At 44.1% G+C, this 26,468-nt stretch overlaps 1 protein-coding gene across 4 annotated transcripts in view; it reads left to right on the top strand.

Moving 5' to 3' along the window:
• The window catches only part of SCUBE1 (signal peptide, CUB domain and EGF like domain containing 1), a 441,848-nt gene that overhangs the window by 317,683 nt on the left and 97,697 nt on the right, over positions 1-26,468 (top strand). For 3 of the 4 annotated variants that reach the window (XM_055000434.1, XM_055000433.1, XM_055000432.1), the window contains exon 9: positions 12,788-12,904. The exons of the other annotated variant lie outside the window; for it this stretch is intronic. In XM_055000434.1, the coding sequence (XP_054856409.1) occupies positions 12,788-12,904 (117 nt within the window). The remainder of the gene's footprint in view (positions 1-12,787; positions 12,905-26,468) is intronic. 4 annotated transcript variants of the gene reach the window in all.

Below are 26,468 nucleotides of genomic sequence, written 5' to 3'. Positions count from 1 at the left end.
CAGAATACAGGGAATTTGGGTTTGCTTTGTAAAGATTTGGCTGTTATTTTCTTTTCTTTTTTTTTTTTTGAAAATTTTTTTATTGGGTTAGAACATTTTTATTTTTACATTACAGTCAATTTTCCCCTAATTTTTCGTTTCTAACCCCCTCCCTTTCCCCCCCTTTTGTTGACTTCCAACAGCTTTCCCACCCTCTGTCCCTTTTCCCTTACTTCTATTAAATTCCTCTGTCTAAAACAGATATACATTCTCCATTATATTAAGCAGTACATCTTTAACTCCTTTACTTATTATACACCCAAACTATACGTCTTTAGATAAACAATTTATCCCATTTTCCAGTTTTGAATATTTCTATATAAACCTATATATCATAAACCATAAAAATTTCCCACATTTAAATCAAACAATTTGATTTGTTCTCTATATATTACTCATTTCAACTTTTTATGGTAATTCTATATAACTCCTCGCATAATCAATCAATTTAACTCTTCTGTACATTCAGTTTGGTGCATATAAATCTTATCAAAGAAAGAAAATATTGTTATTTACTCAATCCTCATGTTTAAACCTTATCATTAATTATTCTCTATCAATGTTCTATCAGTTAACCTATACATATCTATATATATCTCAATCAATTAATCTAACTGCTTATAAATTCACATTTCTCTTCCTCCCCCGGTAAAGTCACCCCTCTCTTTTATACTTTTATTATACTTCAGTAGTTCTCAAACTGCCACAGTTTTCCTCCCACCTCCCATTTCTTCTCCAGATATTGTTTCAGCTTCTCCCAGTCTGTGTTAAACTGCCCTGAGTCCAGATCTCTCAGTTTTCTTGTCATCTTGTCCATTTCAGCCATATACAGCAATTTGTAAATCCAATCTTCAATAGTTGGCACTTCTTGTACTTTCCATTTCTGCGCGTACAAAAGTCTAGCTGCTGCAGTCATATAAAAAATCAACGTCCTATGATGGGCTGGAATTCCCTCCATTCCCAAGTTTAGCAGCAGGAGTTCTGGGTTCTTATTTATTTGAAACTGTAAAATTTCACTCATTTCTCTTATTATTTCCCCCCAGAACTGCCTAGCTACCTCACACGACCACCACATATGATAGAGGGAGCCCTCATGTTTCTTACATTTCCAGCATTTATTAGAAGTATTCAAGTTCCCTAGCGCAATCTTCTTTGGTGTCATGTACCAACGATAGATCATTTTGAAAATGTTCTCTTTAATATTAATGCATGTCGTTGTCTTCATTGTAGTTTTCCACAAGTATCCCCATGCCTCCATTGTTATTTCTTTATTGAAATTTATAGCCCATTTCACCATCTGTGTTTTAACTATCTCATCCTCAGTATACCATTTCAACAGTACTTGGTATACCTTGGATATTCTTTTCTTGTCTTCTTTAAGAAGGGTCTGCTCTAGTTCCGAGTTCTCTGTTCGTATGCCCCCTTTTGCAAAGTCCGAGTTGTATAAGTCTCTAATCTGTCTATACTGGAACCAATCATAGTTAGGTGATAGTTCCTCTTGCGTCTTTATTCTAAGTTTAGATACTTCAATCTTAGTTATTTCTTTGTACGTTAAACATTGTTGTTCATTATCCACAGCTCTCGGATCTATCACCTCATATGGAACCACCCACAAGGGGGTTCCCTCTTGTAGGTAAGTTCTGTACTTCTTCCAGATTGTATATAGACTTCTCCTTACAAAATGATGCAGGAACATCGAGTTGACCTTTACTTTGTCATGCCATAGGTATGCGTGCCATCCAAAAAATTTTTTATATCCCTCTAGGGCTAATAGTTTCTTATTCTTTAATGTCATCCAGTCTTTTAGCCAAACTAGGCAGATTGCATCATGATAAAGTCTCAGATTGGGCATTTGGCTGTTATTTTCAATGGGGAACATGCTCCCGGCTTTCCGGGAGCCTGGGGGGGGGCATTTTCTTTACGAAGCAAACCAAACTTGGTGGGGACCTTCTCCTAACTCTCCTCTAACGACCCCCCAAGTTTCAGAACGATTGGACCTCGAGGGGCCATGTTATGGCCCCCCAAAGAAGGTGCCCCATCCTCCTCCACTCTCCATTATTCCCTATGGGGAAAAACAAGGAGGCTTTCTAGGTGGCTTGGGATCACATTTTGCAAGCAAAATGCCCCCGATTTTCAGGGGATCTGCTGCTACCTCTCCTCCCACCAACCCCCAAGTTTCAGGGAGATTGCACTTTGGGGGGCCATTTTATGGCCTCCCAAAGAAGGTGCCCCTATCCTCCTCCACTCTCACTATTCCCTATGGGGAAAAACAAAGAGCCTTTCTATGTGGCTTTGGGTGGCACTTTGAAAACAAAATGCACCTAATTTTCAGCGGACCTGCTCCTACCTGTCCTACCATGCTCTCCCCAAGTTTCAGGGAGATAGCACTTTGGGGGGGCATGTTATGGCCCCTGAAACGTGGTTCTCCCACCACACCATTTTATTTCTACTGTGGGGAAAACTCCCACACAGCAGAAACACATGGATTGTGGCTGCCATTGGCCGCAGCCACAGTCCAGCTACTACACACCCCAAGCAGCCCCTCAGAACTACACCTGCCCCCCCCCAAATTAACCACCCCTGCAGTAACTGGCCAGCCACTCTCCATTGGTTCCTGTTGTAGGAAAATGCAGACTCCCACACCAGGAACACATGGAACGTGGCATCCATGGCCACAGGCATAATCCCCCATTCAATCTACCCCCTAGCAGGCCCACAGACCCAAAGACATGCACCCCCAAGTTCCCCACCACCCCCAGGGCAGGCTGGCCAGTCACACCCCATTGTTCTGTATGACGAGAACTTTTAAAATTTCTTTCCCAGGGCAATTATGCACAGGCCAGGGGTGCCTCAGCAGGAGGCACACTCCTGAGTGCAAACTCGTCCCTGGGAAAGCTCACCTGAACCACATACATGCATCCCCAAGTTCCACCCCCACCCCCCCCCAGGGCAGGCTGGCCAGCCACTCCCCATTGTTCCCTATGATGGGAACTTACCTTCACACCAGAGAATAGCACACACACACACATTGAATTAAGTTCAATTTTTTTTATTTTTTAGCTTTCAGTGACAGCATTAAAGGCACGTGACACTAATGTCACATCATAACAGTCTCCTAGACAGTACCACAACTATCCTCACGCCAGAGAATCAAACACACACACAACTGCTTGCAAAAACAATTTATTTCTTGGAGTTCCTGGACTGAGGGTGGGAGACAGCATACAACTACAGCAGTACAACATTTATACCCCACCCCGAACATAACTATAGTGACTTCAAGGGAACCAAACCATAGTGTCACACATCCATTCCACCCAAACCAACTGAACTGGGGGACACTCTTGCAACTTAGTCCAGCAGAACCATTGTCATTTCCTGCAGCTGGGCTTTCAGTCCAGCCAGTGTGGAAACACCACAGAGCAGAACAGTACCTAGCCACAAGCACAACACAATGGCATTTGCGGAGCACGGTTGCGGAGGTTCCCCCCCCCCGCCAGCTTCAGGCTGAACTGGAAGCCACCTGTGAGGCAGTGATGTAGCCTTCATCATCAGCTGGCCCCCACCCGCACCATCCCTACCTGCTCCACTCCTCCCCCCCTCCTTCAACATGAACAGTTTAACAGCAAGCAACAACATTAAACAGCAGCATAGCTAGTGTGCTATAAGTCTCCCTAACCTAACCAGTCCCTATCTAATCTATTTCTCCCTCCAATGACAATCAACATTTCTGGGGCATGTTGTTAATTATCAAAATAAATTTGTGCCTACAGGGTCTGTGACAGATTTGGGTCATTTTTTTAATTCCTGGTTGGGGGAGGGGGAGAGGCCAAATTGCAGGGTACATTCCCTCTGCCACTGAGTTCCACTCTCCTTCTGCTGGATTTTTTAATCTACTTCTACATGTAGGGAAGAGCACGATTCCCCAGATGCCAGACTCGCAGAGGATGCAGGCCACAAGGAGGGCTCACCTCAGTCACTCTGGAAGTCCACTCCTGAGAAATCGAAGAGCCGAGAGTTGACCTTCAGGAAGACCAACTGCTCAACTCTCTGTGGGAGAAGGCGAGTGCGATGTGGGCTGACAATGTTGCCACATAGGAAAAGACGTGCTTGTTCTCCACACTCATCGGAGGGCATGAGAGGAGCCACTGCGCCTCGAGGGAGAGGTCCGGTCAGACCACCTCCTTCTTGGCTCAGTAGCTCAGCGGATCGGTGGACAGCAACTTGCAGGGCTCCACAAGGTAATCCCTGACCACTGCCTCCGCTGAATCCTCTCTCACACGACTCATGATCCCAGTGGGGCTGAGGGCCCGCTGGAGCATCTCATCTTTATGGACATCCCAGCGGTGGCCACAGGGGGCGCTTGCTCAGAAGGGGCACGAGAGGGACCCGCAGAGCTGAGCTCCTCGCCCGTCCCCTCTGATGACAGGCAGCCCCTATTGGCCTGCCTATGCCTCACCCCCTCACAGAGGGCATCTCTGGCTTGGGTGAGGTTCCCGTTCCACTCGGCGAAAGTGCCCTTAATGCGCAGGTCACACATGGTCGCCAACATGTACGACTCCTTCTGCATGAGAGGCATTAGCCTGGCGGCTATGCCCTGCTGCAGCCTTCTCATGAGTGCGCATGTGCACCGCTGGAACAGTGTCTGCACATGGTGCATCTGTGTCCACAAAGAAAGCCAATGAACTCTGGAGCATGTGCACCAGAGGAATGACCAGACCCAGGGTCGCTGTGTCAGACGAGACCACTACAGTGAAGACCCTAAAGGGCTTCAAGATCTCCACTGTCTGGGAGACAGTGAGCCAATCCTCCTGGCTGAATTCACCTTCCTGCCTCCAAGCGTCGCTCTCTGAGAGCCACGCCTCGAGAGCGGCCTGCTGCTCCACCAAGCGCTCCAGCATGGCACAGGTGGAGTTCCAGCGAGTGACTATGTCAGAGATCAGGACATGCTCCAGCACGCCTGTGCTGGCCTGCTTCTTGCGCAGTTTGAGTGGACTTCACACTGTGCAAAAAGTGACCCGTGAGCCTCCGACATTTCTGTAGGAGATGCTGGAGGCCACAAGTTGTGGGGTCCTGGGGTTCCAGGGAGGAGCCCACCCCAAGCGCAGCTCACAAACTTCACTAGGTGAAGTTTGTGAGTCACACAGTAAATGCACACATGGCTCACCTGCCGTGCCGCTGCCCTCATGTTTTGGCTACCATCCATCACCGTGAATCCCATGGTGACAGTGCCCTCGCCTATCCAGCCGTCTAACTCCCTCCTGAAGGTGGCCATGATGTTCTCCACCATGTGTGACATGTCAAGAACCTCAGCGTGGAGCAAGGCCTTGCAGTAGCCAGCCCAGCAGTCTCCCATCCGTCCCTGCCTAACACTGGACACCTCGTCCCCACCCTGAAGGTCTTCAGGTTGCCACCAGTAAGAAGTAAGCGAGAGGTACTCATGCTACACACTAGAGCAGGTCCAGCTGTTGGACATGAAGTGCACAGTTCTCCCGGCAGCATGTGCCTTCATGTGGTCCCTGGCAGCCCTGAAAAAAGGGCACCACGGTCCTGCTCAACATAGTGCGAGCAGGGATTGTGTACCAGGGATAGGCATCACAGAGCAGCCCCTGGAAGCCAAAGTGGTCAGCTAAGGAGAATGGCTCACCATCTACTGCTATCATGTTGATGATGTGGCGCGTGATCTGCTGGCTTGCCTTCTGGATCCCCCCAAGCATTTCCGTCAGAGAGGCTTGGCGTCCCTGCCCTACAGGAACCCATGGAGGGAGAGCACCAGAGGAGCCTGCCTCCTTCTAGCTAGCTGGCATCCATGTGGTGCCACTTGAACTATCCCCCCAAAGAAGCACCACCTGGTGTTGCCTCTTCAGGTGGTTCTGCATTCCAGACGTGGAGAGGTGTTTCATATCCCTCCTGCGACTGATCTGTTGTCTACAATGCTGGCATTGGGCAAACCAGGGGTCCTCCTTTCTCTGAAAATGACTCCAGATAACGGAGGTAATGGGGGCCCTATGCCACGCAGGGGAGGTGCTTATGCCCCCCCCCGTAGACACCTCCTGTGAAGTGCTCGGGGCAGACACACCATGTCACGCTCTCAGCTGGGCAGTTGGAGATGGATGAGGATGAAGGGGCAGAGATGTGGGCTCTTCCACCACACTCTCTTCCTCTTCCTTTAGCACCCTCTCCTCCTGCACAGCCATGATAGGCCTGCTGCTGGCCTCAGAGAAAACAGGGGAGGACTGCCCAGCAGGGGGTTCCTCCTGCAGTTCCTCCAACATCTGATGGGTCCCTGGGGTGAGCAGGAGCGCAGGAAAAGTCACGTGCCCCACACCCATCCCAGGAGACACCACATGGTGCCACTCCTTCAGCTCCTGGGTCTCAACAGCTGGAGAAGGGGGAGCCTCAGCAGCAGCCCCCCACCCAGTGCCAGCCCCTGCCTCAGTCACCTGGGGCGCCCCTCCAGCAGCTGCCTCAGGAAAGAGGGCCTTGCAAACCCTCTTCCTGTCACCAGAAGCCAGGCTAGTGAATGGCAGCAGCTCAGGGGGGATACCCCATCCTCCGCTCAGATGGGGGGATAGCTGCAGCACTCCCCCACCCCCTCCCCTCCACCCCTCTAGACTTACCTCTAGCTTTTCCCCCAGGGCCCCTCTCAGCTTTCCTATCTGTCATTCTTTCCCCTCCTTGAACCTACACTAACTACCTGTTTTTAAGTTTCTATAAAAAAAACCCAAATTTACAATTTAATTTCAAAACCTATCTACCTATTTCTAAATCTATGTTTCTTGTGGCTCTGTTACTACTGGAGATGGTCAGTCAAATATTTTTTTAAACGGCCCTATTTAGTTTTGGGAACCTAAACCTACACAACAACAGCTGAATTCCTCTTCAGGAATGAAGCTGGCCCTAAACCCCAATATAAAGGAAAGCCCATGCCCAGCCTGGCTCCAAGGGGGCCAGAGGTGGGCAGGGAAACCCTACTTAAGGAACTACTATTGGGCAGCCTATTTATATAATCTTCTCCTACAGAAGCCTATTTAATGGGGAGAACTAGCCTTCGTTCCCTAACAATTTATTTTAGAGGGCAATATTATTAAATGACAGAAGCCTACCAGTAGCCTACCTAACTCCCAAGTCCACTATTTAAATCAAAACTAATTTCTCTAAGGAAACCAAACCAAACTTACCAAACACTGCTATAACTACAAACCAATAGAACAACAGTAGCAAACAACAAACCTTAACTGTAAAACACCAGCTGTAAATAACACCAACTCTAACAACAACTGTAAATCTGCAATACAACTAACAACAGTAAAAGCCATCAAAATGCCCAAGCAAGCCCCCTCTGAACCCCAAATCCCCTACACACACACACACTTACACACACGGAGCAAAGAAGCAATATCCAAATTAAATTGAAATTAAAAACTCAGGCCCAACCAGTTAACCACACCAATTTAAACCAGAACCCCCAAGCAAGCCCCCTCTTAATCACACCCACAACTCCCCAACAGAGAGAGAGAGAGAGAGAGAGCAAAGAAGCAATAACCAAATTAAATTGAAATTAAAAACTCAGGCCCAACCACTTAAACACAGCAAATAAAATCAGAACCCACAAGCAAGCCCCCACCTGAACCCTACCTACAACTCCCAAACACACACACACACACACACACACACACTTAAAACAATACCTGTTCCCCCCTCTCACCAACAGCTGGAACAGAACTCAACCCCCCCAACAATGAACTTTAAAACAAAATCAAAGCAGGAACAGTTCCCTCCCCACAACAACAGTTGGAACACCACTCAAACCACTGACAGTGAACTTTAAAACCAAATCAAACCAGGAACAGTCTCCCACACCACCACCAAAAACAGTAAAAAAAACTTCAAACTCCCCCAACAGCAAACTTTTAAAACACACTAAACAGGAACGGTTCCCCCCCCCGTCAAGCCCCAAACCCTTTAAACCTTTAACCCCCACCCCCAACAGCAACTGGAAAATAAAAGCCCCAACTAAACTATAAACCTTTAAATAAAGGCCCTCCCACACACGCACACACAAAGATGCAAGAATCCCTCCCCCCAATAAAGATTAATTTAAATTAACTTTTTAAAAACAATCCCTCCCCTTCCCCCCATCCACCCAGACAACCAACCAACCCCCCCCCCCGAGAAAACCCTGTGAGTCATTGAATCTCTTACCAGTCCTGCAGTCCAGCGATGGTCAGACAGGCAGGCAGGAATCCTCCAGGTGAAGTCTTCTCTTCCTCAGTGAAGTCCTCCAGCACCAGCAGGCCAGCCAACAATGGAGACAGAGAGTCCCAGTGGAAGTGCTCTCAAGTTTCTATGTAAGCCAAGGAAAATTGTGGCCTGGCCAAAAGGCAAGCCTCCAATTTAAATCCCTTGTTGCATCTCCTTCCAGAGAATCCATTGGCTGGAAGGAGGATGCAGCAGTAGGATGGGACACTCCTAACTCCCCCCTCCCTTCCCTGATCCCCCTCCCTCCTCCCTCTAGGACTCACTCACCCCTTCTCACCCCTTCCATCCTATAAATTAGGCAGGAATCTCTGCAAACTTTGCAGGCTGCCTGCTTGCATTGCAAACAGCCAGCAAATTTCTGAAGCTAATTCAAAGCTTCCTGCCTTTTTTTACAAGATGGGAGGGGTAAGGAGGAGGTTGTAGTGAGTCACTCACTCCTTCTCCCCCCTCCCCTCTCCTAAGAAAGCGCGGGAAGCTTGATTTAGCCTCAGAATTTTACTGGCTGTTTGCAAATGCAAACAGCTGGCAAAGTACTGCTCCCAGCTGCCCCGAAGCTTTCTGAAGCAATCCGAATCGCTTCAGAAAGCTTTGCTTCGGTATTTCTGAATCTTTCTAAACCGAGCCCGATTCGGGTAAAAAACCCAAATTGGATACCCGAAGCGCACATCCCTACTTGATCCTGCTCAAGCTCAAGATCCTGGCTCTCTGCTGCCACCACAGGCCTCTACTGGAATTGCAGTCTGTCAGCCTGAGCCAGACTCTATCTAAACAATTTGAATCTTCTTGCATCAGCCATTTTGGAGGTACTCTTAGTTAAGCCAGTGCTCCTTGCTTCTCTTATACTTCGGTAAGCATGATTCAGGCATGAGTTGATTTCATGGTTACAAAGATCCAATAACTCCAATTTTGGGGGGAGGGGTTATCTTCAAGTATAGAAACGATACAGAAGTAAAAAGAACCACACATTAGTATAGCATCTAAGCACTGGGAAAATCAGATAGGTTGAAACAAGCAATCCTCTTCCCCTATGTCTTAACTGATCTCTGTGGTGTTAAAGAGATATGCAAATGTTAATTCATGGTTCCAGGTTGGTTGTTCCAATTAAGCTCCTCTCACCTACCTTAGAGACACTGAAATGGGTGGAAAGACAGCATAGAAATGTTTTAAATAAATAAAGCAAACCCTTCTCCCTCTGGCTAGTCATGAGACAACATGCCAATGTATTATTGTTCTCTAACACATATAACTCATGAATGGCTGTGTCAGGCTATGGATGACAGGATATGGTAGACAGATCTCTGCACCATTGCAACAAGTCCAAGCTCTTGGTTAAATGGTTTTATTCAGAAATCCAATCTTTTCCATATATATTTCCATAGAGTTACTCAGAAACAAAAAAGCATCTCAGCAGTACATACTTCCTTGATAGGAATAGAGACTTGAGGAAAGTACAACTCTAAATACCCACTCATTCCCCCCCACTCCCAGCTAGACCACAGGTTTGTGCGGGAAAGGGTCTGGGAATGCATGAAAGTAAACTGTAACACTTCAGACAGTACAAGGTCACTTCTGTGAGCTTCAAAGAAACGAGATAACACAGCCGGGTTCTCAGGCTGTTAGAGAAACAAGTGTTAATGCATTTGCAAAATGCAAACAAGGTACAGCATTACAGCATTAGCAATGGTTCAACAAGGTACAGTATTAGCAATGTTTAACACATAGAGCAATGTTATGGATGTAGGGGTACAGACATGACAGGCTGCTCCCCAAAAATGGGAGACCGGCCATTTCAGCACTTGAAAAAGGCGGGGGGAGGGAGCACCTTAGCCTGCCACTGTGTAGGGGTTGGGCCCTCACAGCATTTTTAAAACTCTTTATCACATCTAGTTTGGCCCAAAGAGCATGTGGTGCATGTACTGCCTTGTAGTAGACAGAAGCAGTGGCAGCCAGCCTTGCACATGAGGGACAGACGGCTTGCGGCATGGGACAAGGGAAGAGAGGGGCAGCCACTGGAGCCCACTCCTCTCACCATCTGAGCAGCAGCAGCCCCGTCCCATGCTCTTGCCAGCGGCAGTGGCCAGGACAGCAAAAAGAGAGGCAACGGAGCCAACCCCAGCCTGAGCCACAACTGTTGTCCCCGGCTATTGCTAACTGGAGGCTGAGGCCTGGAGTTCCGTTCGTTATTTTCTAAATTTATTTCCTGGACAGATAGCTTAAATACTGGACAGTCTAGTTCAAAAGTGGAGAGCCAGCAACTCTACGTATCTTTAGCCCCTTTTGTTTGCCCAAGGGGGAGCACAACAGCCTCTGAGTCTGAGAAAAAATTAAATTCTGTCAGAAACTAGATTCTGCAAGGCAGAACCCACGTGCGCATGCTATGATCCCTGCAAGTAGAATACACAGCGAACTTCCCGTATTGTATTTGTATGAGTGTGTGTTTATTGAATGTGATTTTATACTATTTAAAATGTTATTCTAAATTTAAATTATTTTAAAATGCTTTAAATTTTAAAAAACATTTTAATGTTTGCTGTCTTGAGGACCCTATTTGGGTAGGAAAATGGCATACAACTGCTTTAAACAAACAAATAAAATGTTTTTGATCAATGAAGTCTGATCAGTATTTTGTTGAAACCCCACGGCGGCCCTCATGGCTGGGCACCTGTGCTGTCTACCCAGCAGGCCGTTCCAGATAGGCAGCTTCAATGGGGGGCCTCCAGTCCATAACCAGCTGGCAGGTTCTGCCCCACTGTCTTCTCTACACTACAAATTTTATTTCTTTTACTAGTTTAATTTTATCATCACTTCTCTCAGAAAATACTAAAGATTAATGAAAACTGAATGATTTTTACACACACACACACGGGCACACATACATATAGTGCCATAACTCCCAAGGTTCTCTATGGAAAGGAAAGCAACATGAAACAAATTGAAGTCTTGCCTGTATAATTAAAAGCTAATCATAATCAGTGGTTGAGAGCTGAGTACCAAGAAGCTCTCCAGTCCCAGCCATCAACTTAGTAACCAGTCTGTTATTAGAGGGGATCTCTCAGTCTCAGCTCTGACCTGCAGCAGGCAGATCATCATCAACACCAGTTTTCCTTGCATGGACACTGTGAAGGTAAGCTTGAGAGTGTCTGAGGATCATGTCAAACACGTGGGGAAAGCAGAGATGCAGAGGAGTGAGCCGTGTTAGTCTGTAGTAGCAAAATCAAAAAGAGTCCAGTAGCACCTTTAAGACTAACCCACTTTATTGTAGCATAAGCTTTCGAGAATCACAGTTCTCTTCGTCAGATGCATGGAGGGCAAGAAGAAACTGGTCAGATATATAGGTGGAGAGGGGAGGGGGGAGTAGATGCAAACAGTAGCTTCTGATATGGAGATCAGTTTGCTTCTGATAATGAAATCAGTCACTTCTGATAATGAGATAACCATTCATAGTCTCTATTCAATCCCAGCCTGACTGAGTCAAATTTACATATGAATTCCAATTCAGCAGCTTCCTGTTGGATTCTGTTTTTGAAAGGTTTCTGTTGAACTACAGTGACCTTTAAGTCCTTTATGGAATGTCCTGGTAGATTGAAGTGTCCTCCCACTGGTTTCTGGACGTTGCCATTTTTAATGTCAGATTTGTGTCCATTTATTCTTTTGCGCAGAGGTTGGCTGGTTTGTCCAATGTACAGAGCAGATGGACATTGTTGGCACATGAGGGCATATATCACGTTGGAGGATGAGCAGCTGTAAGAGCCAGAGATAGCACAGTTGACGGCTTTGGGTCCTGTAATTGTATTCCCTGGGTAGATATAGGGGCAGAGCTGGCATCTGGGTCTGTTGCAGGGCCTGGTACCTGTGCTGGTGACTCTGCTGGCCGATTCATGATTGTGGGTGAGAAGTCGTTTCAGGTTGGGGGTCTGTCTGTAGGCAAGGAAAGGTCTTCCACCCAGGGCTCCTGAGAGAGAGGCATCATTTTTCAGGATGGGGAAAGCACTATTTGAGAATCATAAATGTATGGAAAGCATTATTGTTTTAGTGCAGGTTGTTGACTTGCAACACAAAAATAACCGTGTTGCTTTTTATGAATCCTTATGAATACTAAGAATCAAACAACCTTCTGAAATTGCATCTCATGTCCGATACAGAAAAGAAATCCAATAGTGACACCCTGTGGTTAAAATATGTATTGCCACCCTAAAGACATGACTTGTTCAGTTCTCTTTTTTCATTAACATGCTATTTCTCTCTGAGAAGGAATAGACATGTTCACTGCCTCATGTGAAGAACTCATGTCTCAGTTGTTTTATTATGTGTTGCCACAAGCATTCCCTTTAAGAAACCTTGTTCACATCTTTCCAATTTGTAATATATTCTTGACAGGTAGTTGAAAAATGCTGATTGGGGTGTGTGTGTGTGGCAACAAGTGTTTAATTTCACCTGTCAGCATCACACAGTTTCTCACATTTTTTTTCTTTTACTCTGAACCAAGACATAGATGAATGTTCATTTGAAAGGACCTGTGACCACATCTGCATCAACTACCCAGGAACTTTTGAGTGCCTCTGCCATAAAGGTTATACGTTGTATGGAATGACACACTGTGGAGGTTTGGAGAGTCTTTTTTAATACATCCATTTGCATGTACTTTACTATGCCATATCTTTTCTTAAAACATTGTTTTGGCCAGGGGGAGGGGGGATGCCAGAAGAGCTTTGACACACAACGTGGATGCTGTAATTGCTAACTAATCCTGGAAACCTCTGCAAGTCAAGAAACGGAGATGGAAAATTAATTTAATCCCAATATTTCTTGTCATATATGCCCCTGTATATCTGCCATGAATGTATGTGTGTTCTGTCTATGGCTCCTGAGAGTGGGGGAAGTTTTTTATTGCTCCGTGCCTGTTCTCTTGCAATGTTTACTTTCTCTTTCTCGCTCCGCTGAGTTAGTGTCCTTGACAGCCAGCCAAAGCTGGCTCTTGGTGTGCTCTGCCTGGGAACCAAAGATAAGTCCCTCTTTCTCACTGCTTGATCTAAATAAGGTTTTTACTCCAACTAACCCCCCTTAACGGTCATCTGTCCTAAGGTGGGAAGATTCCCTATAACTAATATTGCCAACCCCACATACATCACTTCTGCCAATTTTCAACTGTCGATACACCTTGTACTGAAAATTACTTCAATTGGAACACCTGTGTGTTAACTGTGGAGAACTTGGGGACCCAACTGCCAGGGACTGACACTTCTCCTCAACATTCTCCTGTGCAAATGTAACGTATTTGCCAGATATTCTTTTAATGCTTAAATTAATCTTCCCCAAATACTTGATATCCTACTATTTAATTTCCATTGGCCAATAAAATCTGCAATGTTTGAGATCTTGCAAAGCTACTTTACTGACCTAAACAACCTAAAACAACATCATCAAGGCACACAATAGCAGATGAGGAGATGAAGGGGGAGAGAAGAAGGGGAGCCAGCAGGGCATGAGGGAGGAAAAGTGGACAAAAAGGGTAGAGGTGAGGCAAAAACAAAGCCCAGCAGGGGGAAGGGTGGCAAGGAAAGGGGTTGACAAAACTGGGGGGGTGCGGCGGGGGGGGATGTGTGTCAGGCACAGGGATAAGGCCCTTCCCCACAAGGCCCCTCTTTTATATTTAACACTGGATATATTAAAGTATTTATTAGTTGAAAAGTAATGCTACCTAGTATTTGAAGATATCTGAAAATAATATGCAAGAATGTGATTATTTGTGGCTGCCAGTATTGAAATGATTGAGAGATGTTAAGCAGCCTGGAGCATGAGAGCGGCAGGGGCGGATTCTCCTTTCCTATCTGTCCCCTTTGATTTCTGAGGCAGAGAGGGCTCATGGCTAAAAAAACAGATGGCATGGGGGAACCAGGAGGAGGGGGAATGGGGGGAAATAGTCCTCCCTCTTTCTTCAGTAAAGCCTCTTTCACCAAGCATGGTCCCTCAATCCACCCCCCCCCTCCAGCCTTTTCAGGGGTCATAAGTTGTTGCTGGGAGAAGGGGAAAGTGAGGAAGATCCACTTAGAAGATCTAGGCCTTAACTTACAAACATTGAGATAAAACTAAAAAGCAAAACTGAATGTCTCATTTGACATTCTGAATATTTGCAAATAATTGTTTCAGCTGTTATCACTCCAAATTGAAATAACAAGAGTGGGTTAGTAAAGCTGGCTAAGTGTATGCAGCAGAAAAGGGAATGGACTGACCCACGCCTACGGTCCTCCTAGTATGCCACGGTGGTCCCAAAAGAAACAAAGCCCTTTCAGACCTTCTGGAGCAGCTCTGTTAACTCCCTTTGCTAAGAAGGGCTCTCTCAGCCGCCTCATCTGATGCTGATTAGAATGAGGAAGTTGTTGTGGGCTGCATATTTCACAGCCAGAAGCAGCTGGAATGGCTGCTCAAGTATGAATAATCTGCCTATTGAGCAGTCCTTCATATTTATCTAAGATTATGGGTCTTTTTACCAAGTGTCTCAAAGAAAAGAACCCAGAATCTCTGGGCTGGTCTCATTATCCTGGAAATTCTACTACATTTATATGCATAAAACCTAGTTCCTAGGTCCTATCACATACCAGTATGACCAAATGACAGAATAAAGCATGTGAACCAGTATGGTGAAGCAAGTAGAGTGTCAAACTGGGATCCAGGAGACCCAGGTGTAAATTCCCATTCTGCCATGAAGATCGGGGGATGACCTTGGACCAGTTACTCTTACCTGTCTGTCTAAAACATTTATGTGCCTCCTTTCTATCCAAATAGGGATAGAAAGAACATTAAAAAATGAAAACAACATTTTAAACAATTGAAATTTAAAATATTTAAGATTGTATAAAAACAATTAAATAAAAACTCACATACAAACCACAACACCAAGAATAGAGTGGGGGAGGGCAATAACAGTTGTTAGGAGCACACCAAACTGAACAAAAAGTCTTCACCCATTGGCAGAAGACAGCAATAGAAGGAGGCAGTCAAGTCTCCAGTGTTTTGACACTACGACTAGGAAAGCCAATTCTCAGGTTGCCACATTGCGTCTAGCCTCAGAGGAACAGGGCCTCCAAAGATGACAGGAATCTTGGACTAACCTACCTCACAGGGAGTAAAATGTCAGGTTAAAAGGAAGGAAGAATGTTGTAAATTCCATTGTGGAGAAAAGCAGAATATATAGCTACCCAACTAAATAAATGTAAGTAATCGAACCGAAAATATGGGCATGCAAGTTAGAGCTGGCTCAGTTCTCACTGGCCCCCTTCAGTTCCATGGGGAAAGTAAATGTGCAGTGGTATTAGATGCAGCTATGAAGGGACAAAACTTGAATACAGACCCCATGCCCAACAAGGGCGGAAAGATGAGGTGCCTGCGGGTTGGAAACTAAATCTAGCACTGTTTCAAAAGCATGGGGTAGTATGGCACTTCCAGCCTACTCCTTTGGCTGAAGTTGATCACAATTATAGGGATCTTTCTAGTTGCCTCTAAAGATCTCTTCTAAGTGGATCATGCCTCAGTTTTTCTAGATATTCATAGAAGACAATAGCATAAGCAAAATTCTCAATCAGTGGGTAGATTCCTTTTAACAAGATTTTTGCTACCTGGAAAATAAGGATTTAAAAGGCTATAGAGACACCTTTCTGCATGGAGTGAGCTCCTTAATACAACTGTTTTCCTCAGTTGTTACCACAGATCAGTGCTAAAAGCCAGTAATTATCAACTAAAAGCTCGTAGGAAATTACAGCAAGTTGTGCCAAGGATGGTAAACAGCCAAGCATCAACTAGACAGTCAGAATCAGGGCTGACAAACAGCAGCTTTCGTTTCATAGATCAGCACTTAGCACTTGCTATAGGATAGAATTAATTATATCTGAAGAAGAATTACCATTTAGCTGTAGTTGCCAACCAGCTTGGAGAAAAATGTCCTGTCCCTTTAGTAGAGGCTTAATTGCATGTTTTTTGCCAGGTGACGTTACTTACCTCCATCCCATGAAGAGCTTCAGCAGTCCATTTCCACATAAGAAGCCACTATTAAAGCCGCTATTAAAAACTCTCAGCCTTTTCTTACATTTTATTTCTAATCATGAGGAACTGTAGGGTGATGGGAAATGCCCAGGATTTGTACCATTGTCCTAGCTAATTCACCTCTGACATTAATACGCTCATAAAGTATTTGTAGAGATGCACCCAGCACAGCAGAACCATGTGTTGGCTGCTGAGGAACAAAGAATCTCACGGAGCCTACTTTTATTTTTAGTAAAGCAGTACGAGACCTTTATTTAAAGGAGCTCCATTCAGAATCGTATAGATTAGAATAAGATAGATAGCATTGTAATCGAACTAGCTGTGCTAGAATGGAGAGAGATGCCGGAAGCATATCCTGCTGTCATGGTTGTTTCAAAGAGTGTTATCTCTGGGGTTGCCAGGTCCTTTTACCCTCTCGGTGGCTGGGGACCCAGCACTCATCTTCGTGCCACCCCCATAATGCTCCTTGTGTGTGCACAGTGCACGCTCCCATGCAATGAAGTCAGTTCTGGGAAGTGATGTAATCACACAGGTGCGGGAGCACGCACATGCTTTGTAGTGGGCTGATTTGGGCCCACTGTGAAGCGTGGGAGCACTCTCGGGGCAGTGCCCAAGAGGCCCACCTTTCCTCTCTGCCAGCCAACCAGGTGAGTGGTGGCAGGAAGTGGAGGGTGGGAGCAGGAGATCCCCACCCCCAACTGGAAGATCTGGAATCCCTAGTTATCTCTGTGTTTATATTAAACACACTCAGTCTTTGAACAAACTTTAAACGTTATGACATTAACATTAACAGAGCTCTGTCAGTCTTGTACTCTCCTACACAGGCCCTGACTTAAGAGATACAAAAAGTGGGTGTTACACTTGTCTACTTCCTGGTTCCTCCCAGAAACAACAATTTGATCAGTTTTTTCTCTATTGCTACGTCCATTTTCTTTATTATATTAGACATAATCTTTAGGGTGTACTAAATTTTCTATATAAAAGACAAGCTGTACTGGCAGCACAGGAGCACCGCAGGGAGGAGGCCAGGAGAGCCAGCCCAGCCCTCTGAAGGGCGCTGCTGCAGGGGGCAGGCCAGGCAAGCCGGCCCATCCCTCTGGAGGGTGCCACAGTGTTCCTGGGTTTTCTAGGGCCTTTTTGAAAAAACGGGCTTTGTTGCTAGTCTCTTAATTACATAGCCACTGGAAGTTTCATCTGTTCTCAAGACATGTCTTTGGTGCAATCTCTTGTTCTTTGTCGTGTCTTCTGTGCAGTCCCACATGGGAACTGCACATGCGCAGGCCAGCTGTAGACATATCAAAGCTCAAAAAGCAGCGAGATGCTTGTCCGACCTTTTTGTGTGCTTTTTTGAGTGGGCACAACTATAAAAGGTAGGGCAAGTGGATCCCTCTCTTAGTTCTTCTTTAGCCGCCGCCAAAGGACATGCTTCAAGCTCCTCTTTGAATCCGAGCAAGAAGATAGAAAGCGAAAAGATGTCTTTGAAGGCACTTTTCAAGAAGTGTCTCAAGTGTAGTTCCAAGATGGCCCAGTCCGATGGACACGATAAATGCCTAACATGCCTAGGAGAGGCAAACGATAACCTTGCGCTATGGTATCTGCAAACAGTTCACGCCGAAAGCCAGGCATGAGAGGGCATCGTGCCTAAAAGCAGCATTATGGAAGTCAGCCATCCATGGTGTTTCCAACTCCAAAATCTCAAAGGCTGCTAATAAAGGACCACAGTGCCCAGAAAGGCCTCCTCAGTACCTCCAATTTCGGCTAAAAGTGCCGACAATAAGAACCAGTTGGTTCCTTCTACTTCGGCTACAAGTGCCATCAATACAAACCAGTCGGTTCAGAACGATTCTGGCCCATCTCGGTTTTCTTCTGAGCCACTGTCAAAAAAGGCCAAGTTGAGGCATACTGAAACACACCCAACTTTGAAGCCATACAAGAAAAAGTGATCTTCAGCTTTGGTTCCTTCCACCTCTGCAGCTTCCAGCCCACCTGTGGTTCAAAGAACTCCTTCTCCAACTCCAAGGAAACATTCAGCCTCCATTCCTGCTATACTAAACAGTGAAATCCCAGACCTCTCAAAACTGGGAATGCCATTATCCCCACTTGCGCCTTCTCCAATACGAACTACACAGAAGGAAGCAGTTTCTTTGGCTCCGACTGACACGAGAGTTGTATGGAGGTCATTAAAAATCACAGTTGTTCCATACCCTTATGAGTCGCCCTATCATTATTATGCCTCCAGAATTGAAATATCTCTGGGCCTTTACCTGCTGCCTCACTACTTCCTTCATGATGAGTACTACCCTCCGGATCCTTGCTCCTCGATCACAAAGATGAGACCACCCTCAGTTCTTCCAATGGTTCCCAAAGACACCAGGGCTGCGGAACCAACACTTGATCCACCAACGCATCCTGATGACAGCTCCAACTGTGGTTCCAACTTCACATCTGAGCCATCACCTCCTGAATGTATAACAGAGGACTCTGCTGTTTCTCCCACTGAGGACATTCACCTCTACTCTGAACAACTAGTCAGAATAGCAAGGTCATTGGAGATTGAGGTGACTTGTTCAGCTCCAACTTCACCAGATCCAGTCTTCAAAGTTCTCCACTCTGAGGCAACGGGCCCTGTGGCATTCCCTATTATGCAGGGAATGATAGATGTCACGAAGGACATTTGGTTGACTTCAGCATCTGCGCCAGCAACTTCAAAAAAGTTAGACAACTTATATAGAACCAAGCAAGACAGGGCTGGTTTTCTGTTCATTCACCCTCCTGCTAACTCCATTGTTATGGAGATCTTACAGAGCAAGGTCCTCCCACGAGATGCTGGTCATTCTGCCCCTACAGATAAAGAAGGCAGAAAGCTAGATATATTAGAGAGAAAGGTTTATGCTTCTTCTGCCCTAAATTTCCATATTGGTAATTATGAGGCCATTATGGCCAGATACCAACTGTTCCTGTGGGACAAGATTGGGCCCTACCTTAGTCTTAGTCCTTAGGGATTACCCCGATTGTTCCATACAAACACCAGTTCCCTCCTAGACCCTACCCTCATTACAACCCCAGGTACAATCAGTTCCTGTCTCAACCTAACCAACACCTACCTCGGAACCAGCAGCATGCTCCATCTACCGTTTCTTCCAATCAGCTCAGATGGAGATACTACCATCATAAGTCTAAAGAGGGTTCTAATTTCCCAAGAGAGCAGTCACGCACCACCAGTGTTTTTGACGCCAAGCCATCTTTCCCCCTCCTGGTTGGTCAATCCTTGCCCCTACGTGCATGGGAGAAAATTACCCAAGAACTCTGGGTACTGTCAGTAGTTCAGGAAGGTTACTCCCTAGAGTTCAAATCCATTCCCCTGAACATTCCTCCGCAGCCCAACCCTCCTCCCCTTGTCTCAAGCACTTTTGGTGAACAAAGTGCAGAGCCTACTACTGAAACCGGTTATAGAGAGGGTGACATCCCCCGGTTCTGAGGGGGTTTACTCCCATTATTTTATGATAGACAAAAAGTCAGGGCGCTCTTGCCCATCTTAGATCTTCACTTTGTAAATATGTTTCTGGTTCAGAAAAAGTTCCAAATGTTATCATTAAAAGATGTTTTGCCTCTTTTGGAAAAACACTGTTGGTTCGTTACTGTGGATCTAAAGGACACATATTTCCATGTCCCAATCCATGCTTCTTATAGAAAGTACCTTCAGTTCCAATGCAGTTCCGAAAGATACCAGTACAGTGTTGGACTCCATACTAGCTTGGGCTTTCCCGCCAAGGAATGAATAACTCGGTTCCGAATAACTGAACAAAGTGTGCTTTTTCAGACTCCAACGTGTAAAAGAACTCCCCAAACTGTTAGGTTTTATGGCCTCTCTGACATTGATAGTTCCGTGTGACAGACTCCAGCTCTAGCTGTTGCAAAATTGGTTTGTTAGGGTTTTCCATCCACAATACCAGAACCCGTAGAAGCAGTTTTCGGTTCCGAGGATTGTACAAAGATCCCTGGCTTGGTGGAACAACAAATGGAACCTAATGGTGGGGACTCCATTCTGTTCCAGCCCCATTCACCTCTCCATCTACACAGACACTTCTCTGTTGGGTTGGGGGTTTATTCCAGAGACAGTCAAGTGAATAGTCTCTAGTCTCAACACAAGTCAAAGTTACACATCAACCTTCTGGAACTAAGGGCTATACGGTTTGCTCTGAAAGCCTTTCTATACCTTGTCAGGGGCAAGAATGTTCACGGACAACACAACTGCCATGTATTATCTGAACAAGCAGGGAGGCACGGTTTCTCTGTCCCTCTCCTGAGAATCCACCTGATTTGGGAATGGGCTAGTCAATATCAGATCTCCCTTATAGCTATCTATATTGCGGGAGAAGACAACACTCTAGAAGATGCCCTGAGTCGGTCCAAAGACCAGAATTATGAATGGTCCATTTACATGGATTTCCTGATGAAGAGTCAAGATGGTGTCTTAAGTGGTAGCACTGGCATGCTGCTCATACTCCTGTTTTCTTCAAGCTGTAAGGTAAGTGCCTGAGTCGAGCTTAGTTGCTCGTTAAATCTCAAGGACGTTGAGACAATGATTAGTGGCTCTAGTTCATTGGTGTGCTTTTCTTTTCCGACAGTCAGCCTGGGCTAGCTCTGAGAGCCTGCAGCTGAGAGTGCTGTGGCTTATTAACTGAAGCTAAAATACTCTCATTGAGAGCTTGGCCAGTCGTTAGTGGTTTGTTTTGACTCCTCTCACCAGCCGGAGTTTGTGGGAGTTGCTTCCTCCAAGTGATGGGAACAATAAAAAGAGCCCATGGTGCAAAGGATGTTTCCTCTCTCCTACCAAGCAAACAGACCAAAATGGATGATTTTTTTATGCCGAGCTCACCTCCACTGATCTGTCTTCCCAACCTCTAATCACTTCATTCCCCTTGTAAACTTAGAAGATACTAATTGCGCAGCTGAGAAGGGAGTTAAATCTTACAGGCCCCAAATATCAGTAAAAGACTCTGGACTCATTAACAACAGAAATCCTAATGATATGCTCTCTGATTCTATGCAACTAACAGTGAAAACTGTGGGGCTTATTTTTGAAAGACTGGAAATATCTGAAAGTAAAATTGACCAACTTATTCAACTTAACCCAGAAATTGTCATGGCACACTAAGGCTAAAGCAGTCTCTGTTGGGTCCATGACTGAAAAACGGCCTCTTCTCCAAAAAAGGAGTGTTAACAAGGGCAAGGCTTGGTGGACGCGAACTGAGAAGGCACAAGCTCTGTTAAAGCTACAGTCTTGCAAAGCGTGCCTGACTCTTCACAGCTATAGAAGCAAAATGTTACCTTGGAACTCAGTAAGATGGGCCAATCGTCATCTAAAGGCCCTTCTACATGAGAACATACCAGTTAATGACTTAATTTCAGTCGAGCCTCTTAATAATACACACCAGGCACAAATTCCTATGGTAAATGTACTGGCTAAGTGCTGTAATGAAGAATCATCATCACCAGGCACAAAGGGTTCTTCTTACCTTCAGTAGCCTTAGAACCCCCAGCTTGTTGCTACACATGGATTTCCTTCAACCCATATTCTTACGATGGGGCTTGTAGTTTGTATTTATGGCCTTTGATGGATGTTCCATTTATTTCAGGGTCTTTTCTTGCTGTTCTTGCCAATATTTCCTGCATCAAGATAAATATTAATGGTGAGAGAGGACAGCCTTGTCTTGTTCCTTTTTCTATTGATATCGCTTCTGTCAGTTCATTATTAATAATTATTTTTGCCTTCTGTTTCTTATATATAGCTTCAATAGCTTTTATAAATCCTGTTCCAAAATCCATTTATTTCATTTGTTCAATAAAGAATTGCCAATTAACATTATCAAAAGCTTTTTCAGCATCCAAAAACACCATAGCCATTTACTTTTCCAGATGAGCTTCATAATATTCCAATAAATTTAAAGCCATTCTAATATTGTTTCTCAATTGTCTTTTGGGAAGAAAACCTGTCTGATCCGGATGTATTATATCAGGTAATACTTTTTTCAATCTTGTAGCTAGTATTGTAGCAAATATTTTGTAATCACAATTGAGCAGGGAGATAGGTCTGTAGTTCTTAATTTCCTTCATGTCTGTTCCTTCTTTATGTATTAATGAAATCGTTGCCTCCATTCATGTTTCAGGCAGAGATGTTTCTTCTAGTGCTATGGTAATCATATTTTTATAAGGCAAAATAATAACATATAGTGCTTTATAGTACTCTGCTGGAAGTCCATCTGGTCCAGGAGTTTTCCCATTATTTTGTTTCTGTATTGCCTCCACTATTTCCATCACTTGTGAACAGATCATTCAACCATTTCCTCTTTTCCTCTGATATCTTAGGTAACTTTTGTTTCTGTAGATACTGTTTTTGGATTTCTACTGAGATTTCATCTTTACTGTATAGTTGTTTATAGAAGGTTTCCACCACTTTCTTTATTTCTTCCTTTCACGTCTTTTCTCTCTTTGTATCATCATACAAACTATGGATAAGTCTCCTTTCTTTCTCCTTTCTAAGTTTATAAGCTAACCATCTCCCTGATTTATTTGCATGTTCAAAAAAATTTTGTTTAGCAAATTTAATGTTTTGTGCAGTCTCTTCCATTAATAGTAAATTTATTTGATTTTGCAAAACCTTAATATTACTTTTTAAGTTTACATTCGAGGGGTCTTTTAAAAAATCTTTTTCTTTCTTTTCCGAGTTTTCCATTATCTCTTTATATCGTTGCTGCTTCTCCCTTCTTCGCTTTGCTGCATACCTTATCGCCAGCCCTCTGCAGTATGCTTTGCTTGCATCCCAAATTATATTCAAGTGAGTTTCCGGGTTTATGTTTTGATGGAGATGGTGCTTCATTTCTTCCTTTACATCTTGCAGAAATTTTTTATTCTTCAGCAGTTGTATATTTAATCTCCCATCTAAATCTCTCTGGTACATCTGCTGTTTTCAGTAATAAGGGATTATGATCCGCATGTGTTCTGGGAAGTATATCAACATCTCTAACTTCTTACACTAGGCTTCTTGAGGTCCAACACATATCTACTGTAGACCAAGACTTATGACAGTCTGAAAAAATGTACAGTCTCTTCCTGTTGGGTTTCTTAGTCTCCGTGCATCAATCAATTTATATTCTGCCAATCTAAAAACAGATCTTGGGAGAAAGCCTTTTGAATTCTTACATTTCTTTGTTGTCTTCCTATCCAAGTCTTGGTCAAATACCGCATTAAAATCTCCTATTAAGTATATGTCCATATAGTCAAATCTTGTCAAGACTTCATTTAAATTCTGATAAAAAAATTTCCTGGTGGTTATTTGGTGCATATATCATTACCAGTAGCATCTTCTTCTCTCTAATAAACATCTCAGCCATTATTGTCGAAGGCTTTCATGGCCAGAGAACAATGATTGTTGTGGATTTTCCGGGCTGTATTGCCGTGGTCTTGGCATTGTAGTTCCTGTGACATTTCCATCAGGAACTACAATGCCAAGACCACGGCAATACAGCCCGGAAAATCCACACCAACCATCTCAGCCATTAATAGTCTTCCATCTTCAGCCAAATATATCAAATTTGGTTTCAGGTCTTTTTTAACATAGGCTACTATGCCTCTTTTCTTAATTGAATCTGCAGTAAAAAAGGTATCGCCAAGCTTTTTACATGTCAAATAATGCTGATCTTTCTTTCTTACATGTGTTTCTTGCAGACAGGTAACATCCGGATTCAGAATTTTTAATTGTTTGAAACTTTTCCTTTTTTCTGGTGAGTTTAGTCCATTAATGTTGATTGAAAAGATTTTTATAGGTTTCCCCTCCATTATATGCTTTCTTTGTTACTATCTTCTTTATTTCTTCTTGTCACTCTCTGCGATTTTGGTTTGTAACTTGAGGTTTTTGTCTTTGGGGACCCTTCTTCTTCCTCTGATGCTGTTGAGTAATCTTGTGTTGAGGTTTCTCCATCTTTCTCTGCTCCTTTTCCAGCCCTTGGTCTCATTTTCCTGCTGTCTACTTGCTTACATTTCCTTCCATATCTTTCCATAAAATTCTCCATCTTGTGAATCGAGTCAATTTTAAAAAAGTGATTGAGTCTTCATTTAATTTAGAAGTTAGAGGTATATACTTCTGTTTTTGTCCGTTTTTGTCTTATTTTCCATGGAACTTCTTTCAGGACTCTTATCTCCTTCTCTTGAATCTTGAGTGGTTTATCACACAATGTTCTCAGAATGCGGTCTCTGGTTGTGCGTCTTGTGAATTTAATATGGACTTTTCTTGGAACATTTTTCTTATTTGCATACAATGAGTTAACTCTATATATTAAATTGATTTCTCTGGCAATCTCCTCTGAGTTTTCTTCCAAAAGCTCAGCCAGCGTCTCAGTCAATTCCACCCTCAGATCTTCATCTCTATGTTCTGTTACATTCTGACATCTTAACATGTGTGCAGCTCTTTCCATTTCTAAACCCATTAAGGATTTCCAAGTGGTGTCTTGTTGAGAGGCTACTTCTTCTACTCTGCATGGTTGTCTCACTCTTTATATCCACTGCTTTAATTTGCTCAGCCATATCCTGAGTTATGTGTTTACTTTCAGCCAGTTGTGTCTGGAAATTATTCATTTTCCCTTTAAGTTCCACCACTTCTGTATTTAAATTCTTCATTTGTTCAACCACCTGAGCTGGTGTACTATTAATTTTCTTCATACTTGTCTGAAACATAGTTTTCAAATTCTTCTGCAATTCTGTCTCTATTTCACTGGTCATTAACATGGTTGATTTTGCCTGTGTAGAAGAGAGGGGAGCAGAAGATGAAGAACCTACTTTTTTCCCTTGCTTACTTATTATCTCTAAATAGGAACACTTTATGTCACACAATTATTTTTAGTCAGCCTATCATCAATTAACTTAAACTCTTAATTCTTATTTCATCACTCTTTCAGTTATTAATATTAGGTGTTCAAATATTCAATATTTAAACCACTTCTGTTATTTCATCTCCCCCATTGTTACCAAAAGCATAATTCACCCCCATCCATGGCAATTTTAAAGATAGAACAGGAAAAAATTATTTCTACCAATTTAAAAATTGTCCAGAAGGGGGCAGTGTAGGATCACAAAAGGAAGGTCTTCACTCCATAATATTTCTTTCTCATGCAAGGAAATGCCATCCTAGATCCCTCCTAATGTAAGAACCAAAGCGTTCAATCACAAATCTTTTCACAATCTTCTTTTATTCCAGCCAAAGAAAAAAGGAATGAAACTAGGATTTCTCCCAGGGTATACAAATATAGTAGCAGTTCAGACACTTAATGTTCCAACCGATCTAACACAGCCCATAGAAAAGGCTCCATGGGTCCTCAATCTCCAAAAGGGAAAGTTTAAGTAAAGAACAAGGAGAAGAAAAAACAAAAAGCTGTACCCACTTCAAAATCTTCTGAGTAGATAACTCTATGCTTCCTCTATTTCAGGGTAAAAATTTAATCCATAAGGAAAGGGAAAGTAAAAGCAAAAATGTATCTCTATTCAGCTGAAAGCCACTCCAAAAAGGGGGGGAGGGGGGTTTCACTCCCTCCTCCTTCCCCTTTTTTAACTTCTTTCGAGTAACAGTGATGTAGAGTCCCTATCTTGGCAGTTCTTGACAATTAAACTCACAGATCAGATGTTGAGATGTAGATGTAAATCACATCTCAAGCAGCAGAAAGATTGCTAATTTTAACTACACAATTCCAGCGTTCCCAGCTTGTTGGCCTATCAGCTGTAACTGACAAAAGTGACCAAATAATTGATCCCCAGCTGACAAGCACCCTCCAGGTGCCTGTTTAAGATGTAAAAATCTCCCTGACGGGGCAGCTCAGTTTACCTCTGGAGAGCACCTCCAAGGCTGAACTGATCTTCACCACGATGCAACCGGAAGTCCCTTCAACTATCTGATTCTCTTAAAGGACCAGGGACTCTAATTCATCGGCCATCTTGGCCTCACATAATGGGGTGAAGGGGAGGTCCCTCTTCTTCCAGCCGGAATGCAAATCCTTCCTTAAGGGGTTGGCTAATGTTTATCCTCCACTCCCCAGTGAAGCTTGTCTTTGGTTTTAGCAATTCTCATGCATAAACATTTT

This window comes from Eublepharis macularius, chromosome 16, assembly GCF_028583425.1.
Source record: "Eublepharis macularius isolate TG4126 chromosome 16, MPM_Emac_v1.0, whole genome shotgun sequence".
In the NCBI taxonomy this organism is placed as follows: Eukaryota; Metazoa; Chordata; class Lepidosauria; order Squamata; family Eublepharidae; genus Eublepharis; species Eublepharis macularius.
The sequence above is the reverse complement of the archived record's forward strand: the minus strand, read 5'-3'. Positions and strand labels throughout refer to the sequence as shown.